The sequence below is a fragment of the Helicoverpa zea genome, chromosome 22, assembly GCF_022581195.2.
Source record: "Helicoverpa zea isolate HzStark_Cry1AcR chromosome 22, ilHelZeax1.1, whole genome shotgun sequence".
Taxonomy (NCBI): domain Eukaryota; kingdom Metazoa; phylum Arthropoda; class Insecta; order Lepidoptera; family Noctuidae; genus Helicoverpa; species Helicoverpa zea.
In genome coordinates, this window is record NC_061473.1 from 3,544,942 (window position 1) to 3,571,342 (window position 26,401).

General features: G+C 39.3%; 1 protein-coding gene and 1 long non-coding RNA gene across 4 annotated transcripts in view; one reads left to right on the forward strand and one right to left on the reverse strand.

The window, feature by feature from the left end:
* Window positions 1-14,970, reverse strand: part of LOC124641293 (nucleolar protein 4) — a 151,095-nt gene extending 136,125 nt beyond the window's left edge. The window contains exon 1 of one of the 3 annotated variants that reach the window (XM_047179340.1): window positions 13,816-14,970. In XM_047179340.1, the coding sequence (XP_047035296.1) occupies window positions 13,816-14,334 (519 nt within the window). In that variant the 5' untranslated portion in view covers window positions 14,335-14,970. The remainder of the gene's footprint in view (window positions 1-13,815) is intronic. The other 2 variants (XM_047179339.1, XM_047179341.1) reach the window with 2 other exon arrangements.
* A 2,658-nt stretch (window positions 14,971-17,628) lies between these two features.
* Window positions 17,629-26,037, forward strand: LOC124641415. The gene is made up of 2 exons (XR_006985686.1): window positions 17,629-17,681; window positions 25,543-26,037. It is a non-coding gene; the product is annotated as an uncharacterized LOC124641415 (long non-coding RNA).
* Window positions 26,038-26,401: the final 364 nt, after the last annotated feature.

A 26,401-nucleotide genomic window follows, 5' to 3' on the forward strand; every position in this document is an offset into this window, starting at 1 on the left:
CGATATTCTCATAAATCTTAATAATATGTAAGAAACTGTACCAACATTATTTGAATTGTTTTCTGAGGTTGAAAATATCATCTAATCTAACTAAATATTTTCTCGATGTTCGTCACTTATGTATGCAGTATGCACCTTGCCATTCTGCTTGCAGCGTTGCAGCCTTATATTATATCGAATATTTAGACGACTACATGAACGTATCTAAGTTCCCATTCCTTTGACGATAGATTCATCTATGTAGTTCTACCGATCCATAGTTAGCCAAGTCACAAATGAACAGAAGATAGCATCTACCTGCCTATCAGTATTTTTGTGTCTTCTTCTTCTTATCGAGTGAGCTGCAGGTTTCATCACCTAGCAAGCCTTGGAGTTTTCTCAAATCCGTCTGACGGCCTCTGACGTGGAATTGTAACGAATACTACTGAGTAGCATTCGGGGACGCCGGCGTGCCCTCCCAGGCACGGGGGTATAACACTGCTAACTTCCAAATTTCTGGCTGCTTTTTGAAAGTTTCTAAAACCCACAAAGCGATTTCGGCCCGTCACGGGAATGGAACCCAAGAAATCGTGCACAGCAGTCGCACTACGCGTCAACTACACCCACGAGGCAGTTTTATGTCAAAAGAACCATCGTACTCACGACTCGGACCAAAACTAAACGCCAAAGTAAGCCAGAAGTTTCACTGCTAGCTAAAGGTCGGCTAAAGGCTAAAAGCCAGCGAATTACCAACAAAAACTGAATAACCACTCCAGGAAAAAGCGCTTTATATTTTTCTTCCGCTTGATTTAAGCTCACTATAACTTGTATACCTTTGATGGTAGCATTAAAAAACCGGCAAAGTACGAGTCGGACTCGCCCACGAAAGGTTCCGTATCATTATTTATAAAAGGTTCATCATCATCATCATCAGCCTATCGCAGTCCACTGCTGGACATAGGCCTCTCCAAGTGCACGCCACTGAGATCGATTTTCAGCTTCTCGCATCCAGCTCCTGCCAGCCGTCTTGCGCAAGTCATCACTCCACCGTGCCTGAGGACGTCCTACACTACGTTTGCCGAGGCGTGGTCTCCACTCTAGAACTCGTTTACCCCAACGGTTATCGGTTCTTCGGCTAATATGGCCAGCCCACTGCCACTTCAGCTTGCTGATTCGGTGGGCTATGTCGATGACCTTGGTTCTCTGACGGATTACCTCATTTCTGATGCAGAGATTTTATAAAAGGTTGCATAAGTATAATACATTCCATATTCTGTGAGTATTTCAAGCATCTACTTGTTGCCGCTATCGATATCGAGCAAAAAAAACGGCCAAGTGCGAGTCGGACTCGCGCAGGAAGGGTTCCGAACTATTTATTTATAAAACCAGGCAAAATATTTATTTTTTTATACTAGTTTTCAGTATTTGTTGTTACAGCGGCAATAGAAATACTGTGAAATAGTAAATCTGTGAAAATTTCAACTCTCTACCACGGTTCATGAGATACAGCCTGGTGACAGACGGACGAATGGACAGCGAAAACAATAGGGTCCCATTTTACCCTTTGGGTACGGAACCCTAAAAACTAAGGTGCGGTGTGCACATAATGTTCTGATTTACGACACCATAACATGGTTTATGTTTATACGTAGCCACCACGGCTTCCCATAGTTAATGGTCAGCTGGTTACGGGATGAATATAGTAGTTACTTCATAATTTGCATCATGATAAAGTTTCAGTTAATCATTTCGCGTAAAGATGTTTATAATCGGCAGTCTCTATTTTTAAGGCTTCTTCCAATTTAGTAGCTACTATTTCTTCGCCCTTAAGGGTCCAAAGTGTGCACACATAACAATTTTCATCCTATAAATATCTGTACATGTTTTCACCAACCCAGTATTTGATACATCAATGATACATCTTGAAAGACTGTACCAACTCTTCCAGAACCACTCCACATCTAAAATGTAATAGGATAGGATAGATCTATTCTGAACAGGGGGAACCAGGAAATGGCATCATCTTCACTAATTTCAGCGCGCCAGTCGACGTGGCAAGTCTGAGATTTATGGAAATCTCAGCAACGGTAAATCTGTCAGTACCAACGAGGTACACTCTCATATGGGACTGAATGCGTTTCCGTAACTAGATGGAGACATACCTTTGTTATTCCACATTGTAAAATATAATCATTAATGGCAGACCCCAAAAACACGCCTGTGATGACAGTATCCATGTAATTTTAATTAATACAAGCAATGTTGTAGTAAAAATGAATATGCGTCGTCCAGATTTTACAATGGACACACTCAGAGACATTTAATGGTTACTTAAGCCTAATTTCTGAGAATCTGTCACTAATGAGTGACTTCAGTATTCATTAAATGTCTCTGAGTGCGGGGGTAAGACCTCGAAAGCCTAGATTGACTAACTTTTGACACGAAATATGTACCAAGTCTGCGCTAAATCTAAACGAGACGCTATTCTGAACTATGATCTAATTCTCAGCCGTGCAGATTGAAATCCTAGTAGTCTTAATTAATCCCGTCACAGGTGGTTACCCTACCTCCTAAATCTAAAATTTAATATTAGTAACGATAAGCAGCTGATACTTCCTCCTTATTCTCTTAATCCCGTATTATCTTGCGAGCGTGTTAAAGATTAGCTAAAAGATTAAACTTTATTCAGTCGGATGGGAGTCGAAAAGTTTTCAACTACTTAAGATACTGTTTTCAGTTGCTCCCCCCTTTATTTCGTGTCGTAGTTCTCGGCCCGAGGTTGATGGGTAATATTTGTACCATATTTTGAAGACATAATGGGTTTCCTCATAATAATTATCTGCATTTTCGTAGTAGCCAGCGTTAATTCAGTTTAAAACTCCTTCCGAAACTCGGAAGCTCTAAATTCAATCGTATCAAACGGTTTCGGGTGCTAAGATCCCGAACTCCGATACCACATTTACGTCAATGTCACTCAATATTCACGTTATACCTCAATCGTAATAAAATATACGACGTGGGAACCTCTAACAGTGTAATAAAGGGAACTTCGGCGCAAAACGTTAACTTTTCAGTGGAGAGAGTAGGTGCCGACATAGCACTCGATAGCTAGAGTACTAGGTATGCATGTTTTGTGCGGAGGTGTGCGCGCTCGTGGCGGGCGGTAGCGCCGTCGGTCGGATGTATAAAGTGGCGCGCCGGTGGCCACATGACATACCTATAACTCGGCGGTAGCATGACAAACAGCCGCCCGGAGTGCTATGGAGTCGACAAGTTTTCCTACTTACGGGAATATTTCTTTTGTTAGCGGAACATTTCTTGTCGTGAGATTTTTGTTGTATTACTTTTTATGCTGATTTGAGAATTATGTACCGCATATATTTGGTAATTTTTGTAACAAAATCCTAAACTTTTAGAGGACATGGATCCACGACTGATCAACGAATTTTAGCTTATCCAAAATTTTCACCATATATAAATATGGTCAACGAGGAAGGTTAACTTAAATTTTTTGACTAGATAAATGACTAGTGACATTGTTTCAAGATCGAGCCTTTAAATCGCTGAAAGGCCGGAATTCTAAACAACAAAAATATAGCCCTATCTATCGATGAAGTACCACAGAAATTCTGTTTAACAAACGCCCGTTATTATCCTCATGAAACAGAAGACATAACATCCATCCTAATTTGAAAAATATCTTATAACCAGAACGGGCATACAAAAAAATAAAAAGACCAAAAAATCTAGAGCTAACACGACTCCACGGGCGCAGAATGCGCGCCCGACACCGGAGGGCGCCCGTCGCTAAAGCGCGATACTACGGGCTCGCCTCGGGCGGCGCGAACCAATTACCCGCCGCCGCCGCGCGGGCATTTACCCCCTCCCTCCGACCGCCCGCCCGGCCCCCGACCGAGCACAGAATTACTTATCTCCTCGCGCCGCTGCGATCCTGGTACTCTGCCGCCAGACGTACGCCCGCAATGCGAATGCGTCGCAACTTTTTGTCGCACGTCATGCCGCATGCGTGTCCCTTTTGCATTTCCCGGAACAAAAAAATATGTCACGCGAGTGTTGCGTGCGTTCTGATACAGTACTGAATTATCATGGAGTCGCCGTTTGAATAATTAAAAGGATATTTTCACGATATCTGTTTGTTTGTCGTTAATAAACGCTGTGCTCATTTACATAGGCCAATTTACACGTTTCTATCACAAGTGCTATTTATTTACAATTAGAACACTGCAATGAATCAATTCAAACTTTATTTTATTGCGAAAATAGGAGAAATCATCGATATCGATATGACGCCACAACAATGTTACAACCTTACTTACAAGTTATCTACAATGAAGATAGGCGAAAATGCGATCTATTTCTATTTTACAACTAGGTAACTGAACATTCATTAATATTCTGAAGCGATAGATACTTAAGGTACTTAGATAAATTAGTTGCAGTATTGTTAAGTGCGATATGATCATATGATAAAGTGCAGTCACTAACCTATCTCAAGAATTTAATTTTACGATAGGCATAAAATAAGACGAATGAATGAAGACGTTGAAAAGTGTAATGTCAAACAGTAACTTATAATGGTCAGTCATCCAACCAGCTAATTAATTTAAAAACATATAATATCTTAATACAATCGTCATAGTATCTCGAAACTTCTCACATAGCATATTCTTCATTTTCAATACATTTGAACCCCTTACATCCCCCACCTGTAGAACACTTTGAAGTTTTTATCCGATACGAAAGTTATCCCTTGCACGTAAGTACAAAACAACTGTTACTGGGTACAGGATCATAGATAAACGTCTTTTGAATTTGGTAGGAAAATTATATCCTATCGAACTAATATTATAAACACGAAAGTACCGTATGGATTTTGATAACATACAAGCTTCTGCCCGCGGTTTCACCCGCATCCCGTGGGAACTTCTGCATGAATCCGGATAAAAAGTAGCCTCTACCCTTCCTCGATAAATGAGCTATCTACACTGAACGAGTTTTTTCAAATCGGACCCTGAGTTCCTGAGATTAGTGCAAACAAACAAACTCGTCAGCTTTATTATATGAAGTAATGGATAGGCTACTTTTATCCACGTGCGGGGAGTAGTTCCCTTGGGACGGAGGTGAAACCGCGGGCTAGTTAGGAATACTTACATATTTAGAGTTTTTTAAAGAAATCTTTTTAAAATCTGTCTACCTTTTCCTCAATAATGCTGGGCTCTACCAGTCTAATAGGATGCAGCTACCTTTATGCAGAATATCTGTATGTTCGTACTCCATGGAGCGACTGCCTATCTGACCTCCATAACCCAATTACTGAGTAAGACGACACTCTCCGATAAGGCTTCTATCTAACAGTAAGGAATTACAGATCTTAAATGACAGACGAATGCTTTCTGAAGAACAGACGAATCTTTGGCCGAAAATATTAAAAAGAGTTTGTTTCTTTGCCTGCTTGAAAGCGCCAATCTCAGGAAATACTGACTTAAACATCTTAGTTCGTTTTTCAAGGAAAGTTATTGACTGCTTTGTTCAAGGAGGAAGGGATTTTGTTCTGCATACTTAATATGTTTTTTCCGGGTCGGCAAAGTAGTACCTTCTAGACACGGGTGAAAATGCAATCGCTGGTAGAAGCTAGTCTTGATATAAAGTCCATAGGTCCACTAGCTTATTAACGGAAGACAATGTAAATAATTGAAGTCCCAATCAACTATTCATTGTCACTTCACAGTGCACATAAACCTACCGTAGGCTAAACTATTGTATTTAGAAATGAGTGAATGAATGATTGAACGAAATGGTCTCGTTAATCATTCACTGTGTTTATTTGCATTCACTTAGATTTCATCTGATGATGGAAATCTGAAATGTGGTTTTAGCTTAATTTTGAACTAAAAATAGTGCCTATTTGACATTACGAAGGTTTACACTGAAAATTAAAGAAAAGGTAGGTATAGTTTTAGTCTGTAAATACATGACAAATACATTTTTCAGGATCGAAAATTAAAAACTATGGAATTTCTTTCCAAGAAGCTGCCTTGTGAACGGTGAAACAGTAAACAAAATTAACTGAATGGAAACCGAACCCCTTGTAACAAAGGCAAGGTGAATTAGTCTAGACTTTTATCATGACTTTTTGTCCTACGTACTCTAACTTCCTGAGGGAACTACCTCCCACCCGCACCCAAATAAAATTAGTATATATGATATTCTGATGCTAATTACTGCTAAGTTAAGCTATATTACTGCGAAGTTTCATCAAAATGCATTCACTAATTCTAGGGTGAAATAGTAACAAACATCAATAAAATATTACTAGGATCTACCTACCACCACATCTGTGCTCAACATATAGGTACCAGGACCACAGAACTATATAGGTAGCTATATGATATTTTCGGCGCGCCTCTGTGAAGTCGCTCCCGACCTCGCGCCTTGGCATAGGGCTGCTACATCCGAGTTCCGACAAATTGATTTATTTGAGGCTCGTATTTTAGAGGTAACAATATATTTGGATTACGGAAGGTCCCGGGAAGTGTCAACCGGGTTTGTGGCGCCTTGTGAGATTAGTAACGTGATGGACAGATATAATGGTATTACATAGTTGTGTTGTGAGAAGTGGTTTGACAACAAGTATGATATATGGTATGAAATTGACGAAAAAGTATTTTTTGCAGGGTCTTGTTAAACTTTTAATTACTTAACTATACTGTTTTGAGCTTAACTTTTTGATTTAAAAAAAATCTACGCTATCTATCATCAAAATGCAACAAAGACAAAAAACCGCATCAAAATTAATTCTAACCTTCAAATTCTCGATCTAGGCAGAAAACGGTACAAAAAAGGCCACAGTAGCCGCTACACTGTCGGGCAGAAAACCCGGGCGCACGAGCCAGCCCTGTGGATAATTTACGAGGCGAGTCGCGGCGGGCCCGTCGACGGCACTGGCTCGATGTGCCCGATTTATGGTGTAATTTTTACAATGGCCCGACTCGAGCGGGAGTATACAGTTCTTGGGGTTTGACCACCGGTTCGTAAGTAAAGGTTTTGGTGGGTTTGATGCTACTGAATTGGTCCAGTGAGGCACATTGTATGGCCGAAGTCATGGTTTAAAGAGCAGTTTTTATGGGAAATGTCTTGAAAGTTAATTTAATTCTGCAAACTTGACATTGTTACGAATCTAAAACACTACTTTCTTCATATCCAATAATAATGCTGAATGCTTTTATAACAACTGTGCTATACAAAATTATGTAGTGATATGTTTTATACATCATCATCATCATCTGCCTAGCGTTTTCCCAACTATGTTGGGGTCGGCTTCCAGTCTAACCGGATGCAGCTGAGTACCAGTGTTTTACAAGGAGCGACTGCCTATCTGACCTCCAGACCTCCTCAAGGCAGTTACCCTACGTTACATACAAAATAAAACTACAATTTAAAAGTTCGTAGGCGTAGCAAAGCTAGCTACGGTGTAGCCAGATGCGTAGCATAGACAAGCTAATCGAATGTAAAGAATATGCCAATAGGTAAAAAGTTATTTATTTCAGTTATACAGGCAGTTAGAACGTCAATTTTTCAATAACTTTAATTTGTTTTGTTAAAATGAATAAGGTTATGTAAAAGTTTTACCTTTAAGAGTATGTTCATACATTTTAAGTGATACAAAATGAATGATATGATACGATGATCAAATACGGTCTTGAAATTGCCTAATATCCTATGATGAACTATTTTGTTAGTTAACGAAATTACTGTAATTTTACGAAGTTTACTTTTAGCATGTTCAAAAACTACGCATAATATACTTATGCTATCTTTTAGTTATTTATTAAATCTTCTACTATAGGTTACTTACTACGTATTCTACAGAGCCATATCCAAAACAGAAGGGCAACTTCAAACATATTTGACACAATCTAAAAACTTATACACACCCGTTCAGCCAATTAACGCGTTAATTGCAGTATCAGACACATCCTGTGTTCTCTGGTGCCCTGGTCACTTGCAGTACTGTTGGTCAGATGTTCACCAAGTTTATACAAAACAAAACTAGTTTAAATAATTTTTTTGGCTTACTGCAGGATTTTAGAATATTTAGATTAGCAGCACACTGCAAACTTTTAGTCGGCCGATAGTTTTGGTGCTTGATGGGTTTATACATCAGTATGAATGGTAGTACTTACGGATATTACAAAGATCAGGTATTCAACCGGTATCAGACCGACTGAAAACTTTAATTGGAATCAAGATTTTCCTTTAAATTTGCTAACCATCGGGTCAACTGTCGGTCGACTGTTTAGTCTTCAGTTTGCGGGTACTGTGAATTTCCTATAATGTACTCAAAGGAGTACAGTCTATGTAAGGAGATGGTAACGTGGTAACAGTCTCGTTCCCAAATGAGTACGTGGCTGTGGTGAGATGGCATTTGTTCCGAAAAGCTGAGTTGCATCGCTCGCTAGATATGTTTTGTACTTGTGTTTTTGAATTTGGAATATTTCAAATTCAGTAGAATTCATGTTTGTTCTATAAGCAAAAGACAAAAGTGCGTCTACTTACTACAAAAAAAATATTTCCTGATGAGTTTTTCTTTATAAAAAACTCCGCCCCTAAGACGACCCACTGACCCTAGCCTTTCCCCGTGGTTGCATCCGAGTACCGTGAGAACTACTGCCCGTAGCAGAAAAAAATGTAGCCTATGTTGCTTGGGAAGAGTGTAAGTTTTCCAACAGTGAAAGAATTTTTCAAATCGGTTCGAAAGTTTCGGAGCCTTTAGAGCACAAACAAAGAAACAAAAAAATGCTCTTACCATACACATTAGCATTGAAGACTTCACTGAACATTCACCTTTTTATCAGCATATCCTTAACTTAAAAGCCCGCCATTACCAAACTATGCACACGAGCTTTCAAATCTGACATTCGACCAAAGACTCATCCGACGTTCTGTTTTTTTTTTTTTTGTAATGCAAAGGTAAGCGTTTCGCAGCATGTGCCAGCCTAACCCCCGGTCGCGTCGGGTGTGATGATGCGGAATAATTTAATTGCTCCACACCACGACTCCGGCCGTCATTGCTTGACGCGAGATTTTTTACCGACATCACGGCACGTGGAGAGAAGAGAGATATTTCGAAATGAAAAATCTCAGATTTATATTTTAGAAATATTTTCTAGATATTCATGAAGGTATGCAAAATAAAGCAAAAACCGCAGAGATACAAGCTTAACCTTATTAGCAAAAGGATTAGGAAAGCCATAAATTATAGGAATTTAAAAGGTCCCCATTCCTGCTTACTAATAAGCGTTTAATTCCGCGCAGGTAAAAACGAGGTGAGCCCAGGGTTGGTCCAGCTAGCATTCATTTTAATCAAGTGTGTCAAACCATTGCCTGATGAATTATATGAACAGACCTGCTTTGTTTTATTAAGCCTGGCAATACGTAGCTTCCATTTTCAAATTTTCAGAAAAAAAAAAACAACGTTCTTTCGGCATTCGAATTTTGAATTGGCAGAATGCGCTTTCCTTGCAAAGAAAAATTCTTTTCCGCCATTATTGTCGTTTCTAGAAGAAAATGCCCGCTAAATGCTATCTGCACTGTTTTCAGTTTTTCAGAGCAAACGAAGTTAAGTAAGTACGTACTTACGGTACTTACCTACTTATTGTGTTTTGGAGACAACAAAAGTTTGTAATCTGCAAAACTCAGTGAACACTGATATTTTATAAATTGAAAATGAAATGATACACTTTTGCGAGCAAAGAGCAATGCTTACTCGTGTATTCTGGCAGGCTTTTTAATTTGCACTGTGTGTAAGTATCAATTGCAGTGCATTGCTAACAGGGCTTAAAACCTGTTTTTATTTACACATTTTGTGTCGAAATATAATTTTATGTTTCCAAATATTTTTGAACTTGTACATTACCTAAAAATTGTAAGCATTTTGGACAGTCCTTCGAATGAACAAAAACAAAAAATATATCGATAAAAGACGCTGGGACACGACATCAAAGAGATGTCACCGTGGCAATCGCAACAATTCATCGATTCATTCGATACGAATGATCAAGGCGACATAACGTGACAGGAGGTTCATGCGATCAAGTCGAACAAGCAGAAATGAATCGATCGCTGTTATCGCCACATATCGGCCGGTGCCTGCTATGTGTGGTCGGCCACAGGCATTGTTCTCCGCGTTTTTGCTAAACCATGCGCCCGAAGCGCCTGGCGAATATAAATTGAATGCGAACGTTTGTTTAATATTTCACACCGCGTCCACATTGTCATGCGCGCATAGATATCGGCGAAATGTCCCACAAGCCGCCGGTTTTGCATAGGCTCCTATTGAAACTGTGCACACAGAGAGAAAATGCCTCGTAAAACTTGATACGTAATGCCTAAGTTCATCAGCCGCCTTATAATTTTAATTGCGTTCCGTGAGTAGTTTCCAGACTTAGTTTTAACTCGTAATAACAAGATATTCGAAGGAAATATTAATAATAAGCGGATCTGTGGGCCGCAGTGAGTTCAGGTGAGACCAGGCTCGCGGGATAGCTGACTCTTTAATAAACATGAGGCGCAGGCTGGGCCGCTAATAATAAATGAGCGAGCGCGGCCCGCCCGGCACGTCTGAACACCCGGCGCGCAAGGGAAACTAGGAGTTGCGTATAACTGTGCTATAACTACAACTTATAACTAATGTACTTGTTATTTGATGAAATCCTGGTGTATGCAGTCAGGGTAGACTTGTTTGAATGAAAGAATGATTGACGCTCTTTGTTTGTTAACAAAGTTGGTGAACAATATTAATTTTCTAGTATCATCTCCTAGATATTGACGCTGAAGTTTCACTATACCAATCCCGTCAACCATCATCATCACCTGACGCATCATTTTCGCTTGTCATTCTTCCAAAAAGGGAAGGGGCTGCCCTTACTTTCATATGCAAAAAAATATAAGTAAATAAGGTTTGTTTGTCGTTTGAAATTAACTGATTTAGCACGTGTAAGTTTGTATGTAATTTTGACGACCTCTGTGGCGCAAAGGTCACCAAGCCGGACTGCCGAACCTGAGGTCCCGGGTTCGATCCCCGGTTCGGTCGACATTTGTGTGATGAGCATGCTTGTTGGCCGTGGTCTGGGTGTTACAATATGTATTTATAAATATGTATATATGTAGCTATATGTAGTTTATCAGTTGTGTTAGCACCCATAACACAAGTTAATTAATAACTTACCATGGGGCTAACCGACCGTGTGTGAAAAGGTGTCCCGCCATTATAAAATTAATTTCCGAGTTCTCTTGTAAGTTATTCACATCTAATCGGTTACTTCGCAAAATTCGTCCGTGTTTCTTTCAGACTTAATAATTACTCGAACCAACCAGTTAGGCGCGGTTATCGCAAGCTCACCGCAGGCTGTGCACGGGTCCCGTCCCGGGTTCGAGTCTTAGGTCGGGCCGAAATCGGTTTGTGGTAGAAACTTTATAAAGTAGCCTGGAGTCTGCAAGTAGTTACATAGTCGTACTTGGGAGGGTACATAAATTCGGCTTTCCCCAAATGCTACTCAGTAGGAGTCCTGATTACAATTCCACGTCATAAGCCGTCAGGCAGAGTTCATCATCACCATCCTCCTGCCCTTATCCCAATTTTATTTGGGGTCGGCGCAGCATGATTTCTCCTTCCATACTTTTCTATCTGTCGTCTTCTCACAAGTAACATTCTTTCTTACCATATCTACTTTCACACAATCTATTCATCGTTTCTTTGGTCTTCCTCTTCCCCTTTATCCGTCCACATTCATTCATACTCATCATCTTCCTCACAACATGATTTGCCGTCAGGCAGAGTTATAAAACTGAAACTGCTTTTTTCGAAAATCTTATTTTACGTTGTTGTTTTTACTTACACCATACGTACAAGTAAAGTTCATTTAAAGCAGTTCCATTGTACACGAGTTCGTTTATGATAAGCAGAAATTGATTGGGTTCTTGATTAAGAATGTCAGTGTTAATTATTGAGTCACATAGCTATGGTCGTAGTTTAATAACTTGGGGTTTTTTTTTCATTTCTTGTTGTGACAGTCCCATAGGTTATGAAAAGCGTTATACCTGCATGGGTACACTACCCTTCCTATTTCTCAATTAGTATTATATTTCCCACAATTTCAGAAGCATAATTTTAAAGTTGAATCATCATCATCATAATTTATTGGTATATTATACGTATATATGTATTTATTGTTATTTGTATTAATATTGATGTATTTAATTTGTATTTAGTGTTTTATTCATTATTAATTTTTCTCTGCATCAACCTAAGGTTGACTGGAAAGAATGCCTATGGCATTAAGTCCGCCTATGTAATATTTTTGTTGCATAAAGTTTAAATAAATAAATAATTAACAAAAATTGCTGAAATGGTCAAAGATTCGAACCCCCGGGCATTTATCAATGTAAGTAACGATGCTATGACTTTTGTTAAGAAAAGTTACCTGTTAATTGTAATGTTTCAGGTTTTTACACCTAACTCTAGTTTCTAAAGTTTCTTAAACCCGAACTCTATGTTTAAGTTTCATCTTAATCTAACAAACACACACACACACACAATCTTTCGCCTTTGTAATAGTGTGTGATGCGCTTAAGCCAAGGACCAAGTCTGGTTCGAAAGTCCCAAAAATATGACAAAGTGATTGACAGCCCCCCATTGCGGGGTTGAAAGAACTCTTTCTTCCCGTGGCCTAGGATCTAAGAACATTCGGAGAAAAACAAATTGATTTTACTCGGTGAAAGATTTAAATGGAAATGTATACTACTTACTCCCTCACTCGGAGCGATAGGATGGAGATTTTCCCCATATTATATATGTATTAATATATGTATCGGCAAAAATGTATGATCCTTAGGTACTTGGCCACCCATCTACTGATATACCGCGGCAATGCAACAGTGATCGATCTTTCAATACGTTAACAGTCACGTGACAAACTTCTTAAACTTTTAAGAAGCGAAGAATTCAGTTAGTAATGTTAGTATGCAATCTTTGTCTCATTTTATGTATTTTCTGTGTGGTGACATCAATATCTTCCTAACTATGTGGACGGCAAACTATCACCTGTTTTATTAACTGCATCAAAGAAATCAACGCGTCTTGTCTAGTCTCGCCTCAATAATGAATGAGTAGTGCATTACTCCGCAATAAAACCTCTTACAAACTTATGCGAACCTAGTACAGAGGTAGCACAAATCACCTGTTCTTTGATCTTGCTTGTTCTACTTTTCCTTCAGCATCCGATGATCCTCGTCTTCTCTTATCATGAATGGTGATGGGGTTAATGACTGAAGTTTATTTATAATATAGAATTACAAGATTAGATAATAAAAGAAGAGCATCGCCATTATCAAACTTATTTCGTTTGAGTGCAAAAAAATGTACTACCAATACCGCGCGCGCGGCTCAACTGTAAGATAAAGTTGCTGGTAACTTATGTTTCCTTAGTACATTAGAAGCGAAAATCACCTGTTCTTGGTGTTATGAATCAACAATCATCAGGTGGGGAAGTCGGTTTATTGTGGAAATTGCGGTGCTATTTGTTATTGTTAGTATAAATAATTGAAACGAATTCGAACGAATTGAAGAATTCTCGCAAAACCTAGCGCCAGCAGTCTTATTCTGTAACTTAGTTGAAATAAATAAGCACAACAAGCACGTAACGGTACTGATTAAGATACTTATTATCAGTGTGAAACATAGGTAGCTAGCTATAAATAGTTTCAGCATATAAATAGCAGACGTGTTGACCCTAAAATGAATGTGATGTCTCTTACCTTAACTGGTGGGGTCGGTATATACAGCGGTGGGTCGTTCTGTGAGCCGCTGAACACATCCTGCCCCTCGACGCCGCCGGCGCATCTCTCCGCGTCCAGCACGCTATATCTGCACACGATGCCGTCGGCAGGCTTCGCGTCATACCCAGGCGGCTTGCCCACGTGGAAACCCTTCGCCTTTACCCAGAAACGGAACTTAGAACTATCGGAACTGTTGCATTCCTCCCCCCGCAACGTACGCAGAATCCGTCCGTACTTCTTCAAAGTAATCGTCTTAGTTTTAGCTAAATCCCCGTACGTCTGTATAACCCACGGCTGATACGTGGAGAACAGGTCTAATTTCGGATCTCCTGTGTGCACTTTCGCTCTCTTGTTATTGTTTTGCTCGTTTTTCTTATCGGCCTTCGAGCTACTCGCGGTCGATTTACGCTTTGAAGGTTTTCGCGGAGTTTTCTCCGGAATCGCCTCCTGCGTCAACTTTTTACGAAGTCCTCGATCACTTATCATTGCTGCTGCCATATTGGATCAGTTCTAATTAACACTACACTATAAAGTTCATGTTGTTCATTGTTTTAATCACAGTTTATTTTATCTTAGATCGTTACACACGTTGTTACAAATTATCGTCTTTTTATGCTGTACCTTTTTCCATTAGGACAGAACGCAAGTTAAAACGTTTCCAGAAACAGTTGGGGAATTGTTTTCATGGAGAGTTGTACAACTGAAAAGTTCCCGAGACTCGTGCGTATAACTTTGCGAACGCGAACTTTTGACTGCGAAGTTTGCATCGACCTATAAGGACTTTGTATAGAGGAAAAGTTTTCCCGACGGGCGGCGATCGGACCGCGGAAGGATGTCGCTCGCCTTTTACTATCGCTGATTACAACGGTGTCGACTTTCGTTGATTGCTGTTCAGGAAGATATGACGACGTTATCCTGCTATTATATGCATAGCTTTGTTATTTTTTATTTATCCCTGAATGGGGTGAAATAAATTTTCAAAGTTCAAAATTGTCTATTGATATTATTATTTGTTAACAATTCTAAGTCCATGCAACAGGTGTCAGTCCAGAAGTTGCAAGGAAAAAAATTGGGGATCGAAAAAAGTATCGTTTGCGTGCCGTCGGGCAAGCGTCCCCGTGCGTAGTTCGCGGCGTGCAGAGAGGCGAGCGACACGGAGCCACAGTGGCGGCCGCTCGCGGACAGCGCGCGCGGAGTACTGGCGCGGGCCGGGCCGGGAGCGGCACGTGCGGGACGAACGGCCCGACGCTAATTGCCCGCAAAACAATCGGGCCGATCGTCGGCCGCAGGGCGCCCGCGGTAATGCTCGCACTTGGCCGTCCTTCGCGAGATAACGCGGCGCGGCTATTGTTCGATAGATAACTTGTACTCTTCAACGCGATAAAACGGCCCGTCGCGCTCTCTACTACGTACCTACGTAGATATAGCGTGGGTTGTGTCGGTTGTATGCAGTCGCATCTCGCACAGTTTATTGTTTGGCGCGACACAATATGATTACAGCGAGTTCCTGTAAATTGGTAAATGCACTAATAGGGAAGTGATGCTGAATACGCGATGTATGTACAATGCTAACAGGAGCCATCGACCTCTGCAGAATAGTACGAATAATAAATAGACTTAGTTGACCTACACATAAAATTATACACGACTAGTTTGGTAATCAGCTTGATAATATTAAGTAGCTATGGATTATTTTATAGAATACTAGCTTCCGCCATCGGCTTCGCCCGCGTGGTGTGTTGATAAAAAGTAGCCTATGTGTTAATCCAGGGTATCACCGATGTACATACCAAATTTCAACCAAATCGGTCCAACCGTTTTTGCGTGATTGAATAACAAACATACATCTATACATTCTCACAAACTTTCACATTTATAAGTAGGATTTAGTTGAAATAATAAGTCTTCTTGAGAATAAAAGAAGAATCTTCAAATAAATTCTTTTACTTATTTGTGATCAACCCGATTGAAATTCTTTATTTATCCGGAAGTCTTGAAATGGGGACTTGGAACAAAAAGTCTCATGTCTCCAATATGGCTGCGAGTGTACAGGACAACTAGGATGGAGGCTTTATAAATATGTAGTTAATTGTAACAAGAACCTACCTATATCAGTTACCCAACCTAACCCGTACATACCCATGTAGCATTCCTACTTATTTATTTACTTACGTAAAGTGCTATGTGTAAGTAAAAAAAATATCCATGTAAATAAAGATTACTGATGGATGAGTTATGACTGTGTTAATTATTTTTAATTAGTCTTTTAAATTCGGTTCGCTTATTCAGGGCGATGGCGAAATAGATCGGACAGTTACGCACAGAATTAACGCAGGATGGATGAAATGGCGGCAGGTAACGGGAACAACTTGTGACCCTCGTATTCCCCTTAAACTTAAGGGGAAAATTTACAAGAGTATTGTCAGACCTGCTTTCTTGTATGGATCAGAGTGCTGGCCCACAAAAGCGACGAATGAAAGACAATTGCATGCGGCAGAGATGAGAATGTTAAGAGGTATGTGTGGAGTTACGCGAATGGATAGAGTGAGGAATCTATACTAATATATAAAGCTGAAGAGTTTGTTTGTTTATTTGAACGCGCTAATCTCAGGAACTACTGGTCCGATTTGAAAATTTCTTTCAGTGTTAGATAGCCCATTTATCGAGGAAGGCTATAGGCTACTTTTTATCCCGGTACGGGAAGTAGTTCCCACGGGATGCGGGTGAAACCGCTGGAAGAAGCTAGTGAGTTGAAGAGGAAGTTTGAAAGTGGCGCCGGTGTCAGAAAAACTGCGTGGAAACCGGCTGTCGTGGTATGGGTATATGATGCGGAGGAATGAGAGTCATGTTGTGAAGAAGGTGATGAGTATGAACGTGGACGGATATAGCGGAAGAGGAAGACCAAAAAAACGATGGATGGATTGTGTGAAAGTAGATATGGTAAGAAAGAATGTTACTTGTGAGATGACGGCAGATAGAAGAGTATGGAAGAAGAAAACATGCTGCGCCGACCCCAAATGAAATTGAGATAAGGGCAGGAGGATGATGATGATGATAGTCTTTTAAATTAAGTTATTTTCAAGTCAATAAATAGTCCGCCATCAGAAACACCTATTTAGTGCATCATAAAAACTAATTGAAGTCGTCAGTTGTCACGTCAAACGCTGTCCTCCAGCCTGACACCCGCGAGTTCGAAAGAACACGCCCGCCGACTGAGCAAGCGCAAGCCCGACCAAGCGCACGCGCATGGATAGCACAACCAAACACTGATAATAAACATTTCTTACACCAAACACTCGTACGAATTTCAACCTTACCATCATAAAAATACAGCTCAATGTTTTATAACCCCAACTAAGACTTACAATTCTCTAAAAAGCACGCCCGCCCCCGGTTGCGCGCGCATCGCGCACAAATCCGGTGCGCACGAGTCCGTACTCTTGCGCGAAATGTGCGCATGTTACTAGGCGAGCATGAAGTAAAAAGAGTTGTGAGGCGGCGAGCCCACCAGCTGCGCGCGCGGCGATCGACGACGGTAGCGAGGTGAGGGCACAACGTCATTTTCCTAAACTCAAATAACGCTGCAAACAAAAGAGAACCTTAAGACTTAAGAGCTACGTTCCATAATTGAATGAGATGCTCCCTCATTGCCAAAATTCTTTACGCCGCTTTGGGCTCAAGAAAAATTCTTTGATTCTATGCTGCCCTGTGAACTTGATGAACACGTTAGCCATGATTTTTGATCATTATTTTTTTATTATCGAATTAGAATCGGCTGATCAGTCGATTGTTAGTTATTAGTTCGCTATTCGATACGTGCGATTTAGGTGCGCTTACTTTACCTAGTAAGTAATTCTAATTATAATAATATTTTTATCTTGTAAATACCGATTTATGTATCACTGTTTCAGTTTTTGTGTTTTCAAAACGGCCTTTAATTAATTGAATAGGTAAAAATTGCGCACGCCTAAATTCGAATTAAAATCATATTGATCACCTCGATTGAGTAAGAATCGATGTTGCTTCATTGAACGAATTTATACCAGGATACCATGAAACGATGGAATTAGTTTGAAATATTTTTTAAAACTTACAATAGGTGGCGAGATCTATAGTGGGAGTCGATAGATCAAACTGGCATCACTGTAGTTCATGCATAGAGTAATAGATGGCGTTAAAAGTAGAAAATAACAAGATTTCTAATTTAAGTTTATCCTCCAGAAAAGTGGAATTGTTTTTAACGACATTGTAAATTGTAATCAAAAAGCTTAAATGTTTCTAGTAAACAACGAATACTATATAGCCGATCACAACAGACCAGTGGCGGATTTACCAATAGGCCAAGTAGGCCAGTGCCTAGGGCGGCAGATTTAGAGGGGCGGCAAATTTTGCTATTTTTTTTTTACAGATTTTTTTAAATAATTATACGAGTACACAATCCATATATAAATAAACGATTAATAAACGCACTGTAGTATATACTTACTATGTGTTGAACACACATACTTAGGAAAGGCCTAGGCAGATGAATAAAATGTCGAATACCAATTCATTGTCAAATACGGTTTACGGGTTTTACATTTATTTGGTGACGACAGCTGAATGGACTTAGCTGGTTTTGATTTTACTTCTTTTAATTTTTACTAGGAAACCATGATCAATAAGAGCAATACATAAATTATACCTACCCGAAGAAACACTTGCAATATTTTTTTTTAGAATCCATTTTGTAGGCTTGTATTCATTCGAAGACGCCTCAATGAGAGTTACGCGGTTTTGATTTTACTTCGTTGAATGGGTACCAGGCAAACATAATGAAGGAAGAGGTGTAAGCATTTTTTCCTGCGCGTGCTCAGCCGCTTGGCGCGCATGACTTTTGTTTACAGTACACTGCAGTCTATGATATCCTAGTACAACTGTTCCTAAAGAAACTCGAAAACGCGTATGCGCGTTTCCATGAAATACAAAGCTTTCTTGCAAACACCACCACCACCAAATGACGCTTCATCTTTGCTGAATTCTGATTCTATCACATACTCTGTCCTTTTTTAATACCGTTGAAAAAACAGAGTAAGGAGTACGTTCAAAACTAGGAAATTGCCTCTCTCAGTTTCGGTGACATATTGCGAGTTGTTTAGTAGCCCGATTTACTAGGACAACATATTCTAAAAGAAGAAATTTTAAATGGATACATCTCCTTTATGAAGCTGCTGATATAATGAGGTGAAATTGTACTAGATACACATAGAAGAAGGAAGCTATGCAATGGATTTATTTCTGTCATAAAAATTTGCAAACGAAAAAAAATGAAAAATGAAAATGAAAAATGAAAAACCTACTATTTACTTACAATAGCGATAATCGTTAAGTTCTTACTTGGAATGTATTTCCATATAATTTAGGAATTATTTCCGCTACAAATGTAAAATCGTGGTAATTCAGAATGCTGTGTATTTTCAACATTTTCACTATGACGATTTTCTTATTGCATCAATGCCAATGGTACGTCACTGCGGTGAAGCATTTCATGCTTTTCCTAATAGATGGCGCTACCGCTCGTAGCTAAAAGAATTTATTTTGATTCCCTTTTAATTTCATGTTATCCTGGTACACGGGCGATGCAACAATTGCAGAACAAAGTAACTGGAATAAAATTATTGGGCGTCCGTCCGCCTTCTTGCTTGCTGAAAAAAATACTAATGTTATTATGACCGACGATTAATGAAGGTATTTTCAAACTATCTCTGCTATTTATTATAGCATTTTTAACAACGAGGAAACGTTTTTTCCTATTGTAGAGGCTACGAAATTACTGGACCGATTTGGAAAAATATTTAAGTAGTTGTTTTGCAAAGCTACACTAATATCCCTGCTGGTGGTGGGTGGCATAAGGAAACACTAGCTTTTTATTGAGTTATTATACCCGTTCATGAAATAAAATAGTCCTTCCTTGAATAAGAAGTATTATAATAGTCGCAGTTTTTTAGGGTTCCGTGCCCAAAGGGTAAAACGGGACCCAACTTTTAAGATTTTGCTGTCAATTTGTTAGTCGATCAGTCACCAGCTGTATCACTAGAACCGTGATAGGTAGACATTTGAAATGAATAGGCAAAATATTCGCATTATTTCTATCCCCGCAACAGAACAAATAAAAAAAATTTGGGGCCATACAAAAACATATGTTTTCTCGATTATTATGTGCCGACAGCTTCGGAAGACACTATGATTTGTAGGTCTCGGCTGTCATTTGAACATCTTTGTCAGTCGTTATGGGTGGGTAGTCAGAAGCCACTAGCCAGTAGGTCTCACAACCAGTCTTACCTAGGGTTATTGGGTGGCCCAGGTAGCTGGGTTGAGGAGATCAGATAGACAGTCGCTCCTTGTAAAACACTGGTACTCAGTTGCATGCGGTTAAACTGGAAGTTAGCCAACATAGTTGAGAAAAGGCTAAGCAGATGATTCTGCCTATGTTTACTAGCTGTCGCAAGCGCGACTGCTGAGCATGCGGTCTCGTGTTCGATTCGGGCCGAAATCGCTTTGTGGGTTTTAGAAACTTTCACAAAGAAACCCGAAGCCTTGAAGTTGATAATTGATTGATACACCATATAACCATACATGTATTGGATAGCATGTAAATGTCGGTCCTGCTTCTGATCTCCCTCCGGTCGTGGCGGATTGCCGTCCCATCAGGCTCTGAGAGTGAATGCACCTGTGTCTGTGCAAATGCTTGTGCTTGGCTAATGTCCTTACATAAGAACAACTGCCGTAGCCGATAATCTGCTACGAGGTCATCATCATCATACTTTGTCATCAGAATTCGCAATTTTCTGACTGTATGTGCCGACAGACAGACACGCACGGTGACTGATATCACATTTAGAACCAGGGCCACAGGACGCAGATGGTGTAGATCATGTAGATACAATCGGCATGTTGCTAACGCGGCCTTTCGTAGTGCCGCGCCCGCCTCGCATCGTTGCGCAGACAACACCTAGGGATGGGCTTGTGTCGATATAAGTATATTATTTTTTGTAATATTAATGGGATTTACCCTGAATATAAAAAAAAAACGGTAAAGGGCTACCCTTAATTTGGCAAGCATAATCTTTATCAAATTTTATTAAAAAAATACTGTAGTTTAATTATTTGAGGTATAAGGAAATAGAGAAAAATATTCAAAAAAATTTTTTCAGTAATTGCGCTGAAATAATATGTATCTTATTTTACACATTGCCAAATACGGAGGAAGGTATAGTTTTTCGGTAATGTATCCAATAGGATCCAATAGGATACATTACCAAATCGGAATTATAAAATAAAATAGTTAATTGGCAAGAAAATCTATTTTTTTACATGAAAATTGTAAAAACAGTTCCGTTGTGTAGTTAGACATAATCTCACATTACATTTTATTCGAATCCAGTGAAGGTGTTGAGGAACTACTATAAGAATCATGTTGTATTCCATAAACTGGCAAAGATGTGTTATCTTCCTCATTGTCTGTTGTGTCACTGTCATCCGATCGTGCATTTCCTGCAGGAATCAACGCTAGAATGCGTTTTGATCTTGCTCGTTGTAATACCTACGAACAAAAAAATTGCACATGCAACCAAACCAAACCCAAGCAAACTGAACACTGAACTGTTTATATGAAATTATGTCAAAAATTATACAAAAAAAAAATCTAATTAAAAATAATTTTATCCTACGGAACCTTGCATGCTGTAGGGTCTCACATGCGTGTAGTTAATATTTTTTTATGTAAACATTACGAGAAATTAAACGTGCGATAGTAGGTTAACTTTTGGCAATGTGTCTTTAAAGATACAATGTCGTATAGTCGACATTTGAGCAAAGTATCTTTAAAGATACATTGAGGTTTGACAACGTGTCATGGCCCGATAAATACATTTCTATGCCATAATTTCAGCTAAATCGTTAGTATATTACGTTACACACATAAAATAGTAAGAACCTGACATCATCACATATAAAAAATAATAAAAATCAATAAAACTTACAGCTTTGTTGCTCTTCGTGTCCGTCATTTTTTCAGGTAGACGTAAATAGGGATGTCCAGTTGTTGAAAATGCAATAGACTTACTTTTCCTAGTGATGTCATGAGTCAAACATTATAATTAAATCGATCGATTCAAAAAAATACAATTATTTAATGTTACAGATTTTTTAAAGTTGTTGTATCTTTAAAGATACATTTTCAAATTAAGGGTTAAGATGCTTTAGTCTCCATTCCATATTATAAAGTATGATTGCCCTGTTCAGTGAGCTACGACCATCGAGTTACGTTAGAAAAAGCAAGGTTAAATAAAGCAGACGAGCATTATTTACTTTTTGTGTTGTAATGTTACTAAGCATAGTTACACTTTACATACGAAAAAAAACTATTAACGAATAACTCAGCAGCCGACAAAGAGGTACAAACCGTATCTTGTCGGTATCACATCAACACAGAAGATTTTTCTTCCAAAATTAGGACTATCGATAACAGCAATATATCCTAAAAGCGCCCCGTCCCTTCCGACACCTACTTAACTGGCCGAGCCAGGCAGTGCCGCGGTTTGATCGCTACTCCCCCCCCTTCCACCGGCCTCCCACAACCCACCCCCACATGCCCGCGGCTTATCTGACGCGGAAGCCCGACGACCAGATATATTTCATCTCGCCACTCGACAGTTTTTCTGTGCTCACCGAGTTCAGTACTCCCAGCTCTGAGCCCAGTCTGGTTGCCTGGTATTTGATCATAATTTTGTTAAGTAACTTGGTTGCATCTCAAATTAACTATGTCTTTTTTTTGGCGGGGAGACCCGCATTTGCATATTGTTGTGTAAATAGATGAAATATTTTTAGGACTGAACTTCGTGGCTTTATTTAAACTAGAAGTTAGTAAGAAAGCTGCTCGTAGTTTGTATAAATTATATCTTTACCCAGTATGGCGGTCAAGTGTGATACTTTATTACCATAACGTAATATGTATTTGCAAACTAATTTAAGGACTCATTCCCAAAATACACGCTTCGACTTATTTAAAAACTACGCAGGTATAATTATACCTACCTGCATATAAACGTCCATAATAATACGGGATATGATATAAACATAACGCTCAGAGTGCGATAAAAATGATTCCGTCCGACATCCTTTGACCTAACTCCCGCCCACACCCTGCGGCTTGCTATACGCGTTTAATTAAAAAATTCACGCCTACAAACTCACCTAATTAGTGTCTGCGGGACTTAGCTTTGACTCTGTATTTTTATGATGTCTTAGTAAGTTGGGTAAGACGGCTTACGTAGGTAGAAAGACAGTTTCAAGTTTTTAAGCACTGTGTCTATTGAGAATTCTAGCACAGCACATGTATTAAAAAATTGGTAGCAAAAATTAACGGTTTCAATAAGTGATTAATTTATTTTAATTACTAGAAAAATGTTTCTTCTACTATGACTATTTTATAAATAGAACGGAACCCTTCGCGCGCGATCGCCAATCGCACGGTAATTTTTTATCCTTATAATTATTTATTCTTTTAAAAAAGTTTGTTTATCCGTCTTTAATATTTATTTGTAGCTAGCTAACCACAAGGCTTATATGACACTATCTTACAACAAGAATAACATCACAATATCGCTGAAATTCAGAAAACGATATCGACGACCATTATTAGGAGAAAAATGCGAATTGGATACGACTTGCAGCAGTTTGACATACCTACATACATGTGAAAATATTCGGGCACACTTACGTCTGTTTATTTTTGAAGGGAAAATAAATAAAATTATATTATGTAATGATACCATTACGTATAAGAATTGGCATCGCAGATCACAATATACAATTCAATAGATATAATGCCCGTTTTACCGGTTACTGATAAAGTCTTTGATAGCCTATCAGGAACTTATCTGACAAAGATACAATAACTTTTGGTTTCACATGTCTCGGGTTGCAGATATCCTACAAAAATAAAAAAGCAGAATTTATCTGGCAGATAGCAATAACTATCAGATAACTAACTGACACTTTATCGGTAACCAGCGAAACCGGGCATATGATGTGTGAAAATCATTCATCCGATTGTCGAAAGGGTAGACTTGGCATGATAATTTACGGGAGTTTTCAAGTCTTGTTCATGTCCAACAAAGTTGTCAAATATTCTTCTTATCAATTCTGTTCTCCTGGTACATAGTCGAAGACGAACCGAAATTTTCCGTGGAAAAAAGACGCAACTGCGCTTGGCCTTCATCGGCGTCTGAGTCGATCGAGTACTGATTCGACTCTTCTCTTTTATGACGCCTTGGTAATACAAAGGAGGCAGGTCGACATTTTCCGTGTAAAACGATACAACTGCGAATGGGGGGCACTACGTGCGAGATAGCCATATTTGTTATTCGAATGTCGAACGATATATTGTGTGGGTGGGTTTTGGCGAAATTAAATATACCAAGTTCGATAAAGATTGTCTGAGAAGCGCAAACGTCATTTAGGTCATAAATTAATTAATAAGTAGTCCAAAAAATCTAAGAATGTTTAATCCAACGCCATCTAGCCGAACAGACCGTATATGTAGATGACGCAAATGATTTAACGTAAATAGCAAATCAAGGGAGTACCAAATGAAATTGGGAATAGTGCACGACTGACTGCAGAAGAGATGACTGCATTTTATATATTTTGTAGAAAAACCCCTAGAAAAACCGCTAAGATTTTAACAGATTCAAAACCTAGGCCAGGGTCCGCCAGGGATCTAAAAACCCCATCCGACGAAGTTAGAAGAACTTTCGACAGAAACACGCAAGGTTTTCCCGCAGCGAATGCAAGAAAGCGAGCGCTGTCGTGTCGCGTGTACTAGGGTGGCAGAACGCGGCAGGAGTAAATTAGGCGGCGGACACTCGGCTCGGCGCGAGTCGACGCGCGCACTCAGCGATATTGTTATCGGCCCGCGCCCGCCCCGGTTGCGGTAGGGCTGGCGAACGTGTTTTTTAAATATTTATTTATTCTTTCGTGGACATTTTTTTTATTTTTGGTACATACGTTTATGTTATGTAGGTAGGTATAATGATGTACTGATACCACTAAACTTTTCGAACTTTTTTTAAATAGAAGTCAAATATTCCACGTTTTTTTATTACGTATTTTTAGGTACTCTTGATTTCAATTGCGCATTTACAGGCTTGTGACATCTCTTTAATTTTAGGATTAAATAATGAATACACTCTTTATTTATTTTCTTGCTTGAAAGGATTCCTTAATTGATATATAATCTTTTAGCTCGCTTGCTCAGAGCAAGTGGGCACATATTGCATGAATAAGTTTTTTTTTTTTATTCTTTATTGCTATTCTTTATTACTTTATATTGTTTAAGATCATTTGGTTTAAATAAATAGATAGCAAGTTTTCTAGCTGCAAAATCTTTGATATCAAGGGTTTAACCAACTTGTCTGTATCTTCTATAGCTTCTTTCTGACCTGATTTTTAACACGCTTATCTATATTAGTTTCACTTGTAACTATGTATGTAAGAAAATCTTATAATCTTAATTTAACCCACTTCCCGATCTTCGATTAGGATGAAATTTTGTACACGCACCGAGTTCTGATGACAATACATGACAAGCGTGTTTTTTAGTTTTTTAAACAATATTTTTTTTACTTATAATAATTTTATTTGAATAAATAATCATTGTTTCAGCTGGCAGCCCTGTGATGTCGGCGTAGCGGGGCGGAGCGCGGCGCATCCCGGGAACAAAGCAGCGCCAGCGCCACTCGCCGCGAGCGTAGCAACCGACACGTCTTGATACTTTGTGTTTATAATATAAATAGTTAGTGTGTGAGGTGGCAGCCCTGTGATGTCGGCGTAGCGGGGCGGAGCGCGGCGCAGCCCGGGAACAAAGCAGCGCCAGCGCCACTCGCCGCGAGCGTAGCAACCGACACGTCTTGATACTTTGTGTTTATAATATAAATAGTTAGTGTGTGAGGTGGCAGCCCTGTGATGTCGGCGTAGCGGGGCGGAGCGCGGCGCAGCCCGGGAACAAAGCAGCGCCAACGCCACTCGCCGCGAGCGTAGCAACCGACACGTCTTGATACTTTGTATATAGTGTGACTGTAAATTAGTGAGTGATACTTAAAAACGTGAATGTGCTCATGATTAAAAACAACTTAAGCTTTTTTATACTCATTACATTAATTAGAATTTTATTTCTAACTTCGCCCGAATATTGAAACTGCTATTTTTCTAAGTGTGTTAGACTTAGGTACAATAACACGTAGCAATCAAAAAATTGATGCTGAAAATTATTCATCACACTTCTTCAATACTAACGATCAATTTACACAATATGTAATGTTGCGCAATTTAAATGATCGTCTCATAATTTTAATCAGCCGGGCAGTAGTTCCTTCGGGCAGAAGCTGCGGCTGGAGACTAGTACGACATTAAACTTATCGGGACAAAACCTGATAGTGATCGTATTTGATAACGTATCTACTTACCGTAGTCAATAACAGAAGTATAGTACACATACATATACGTGATATACGTACAGTTTACA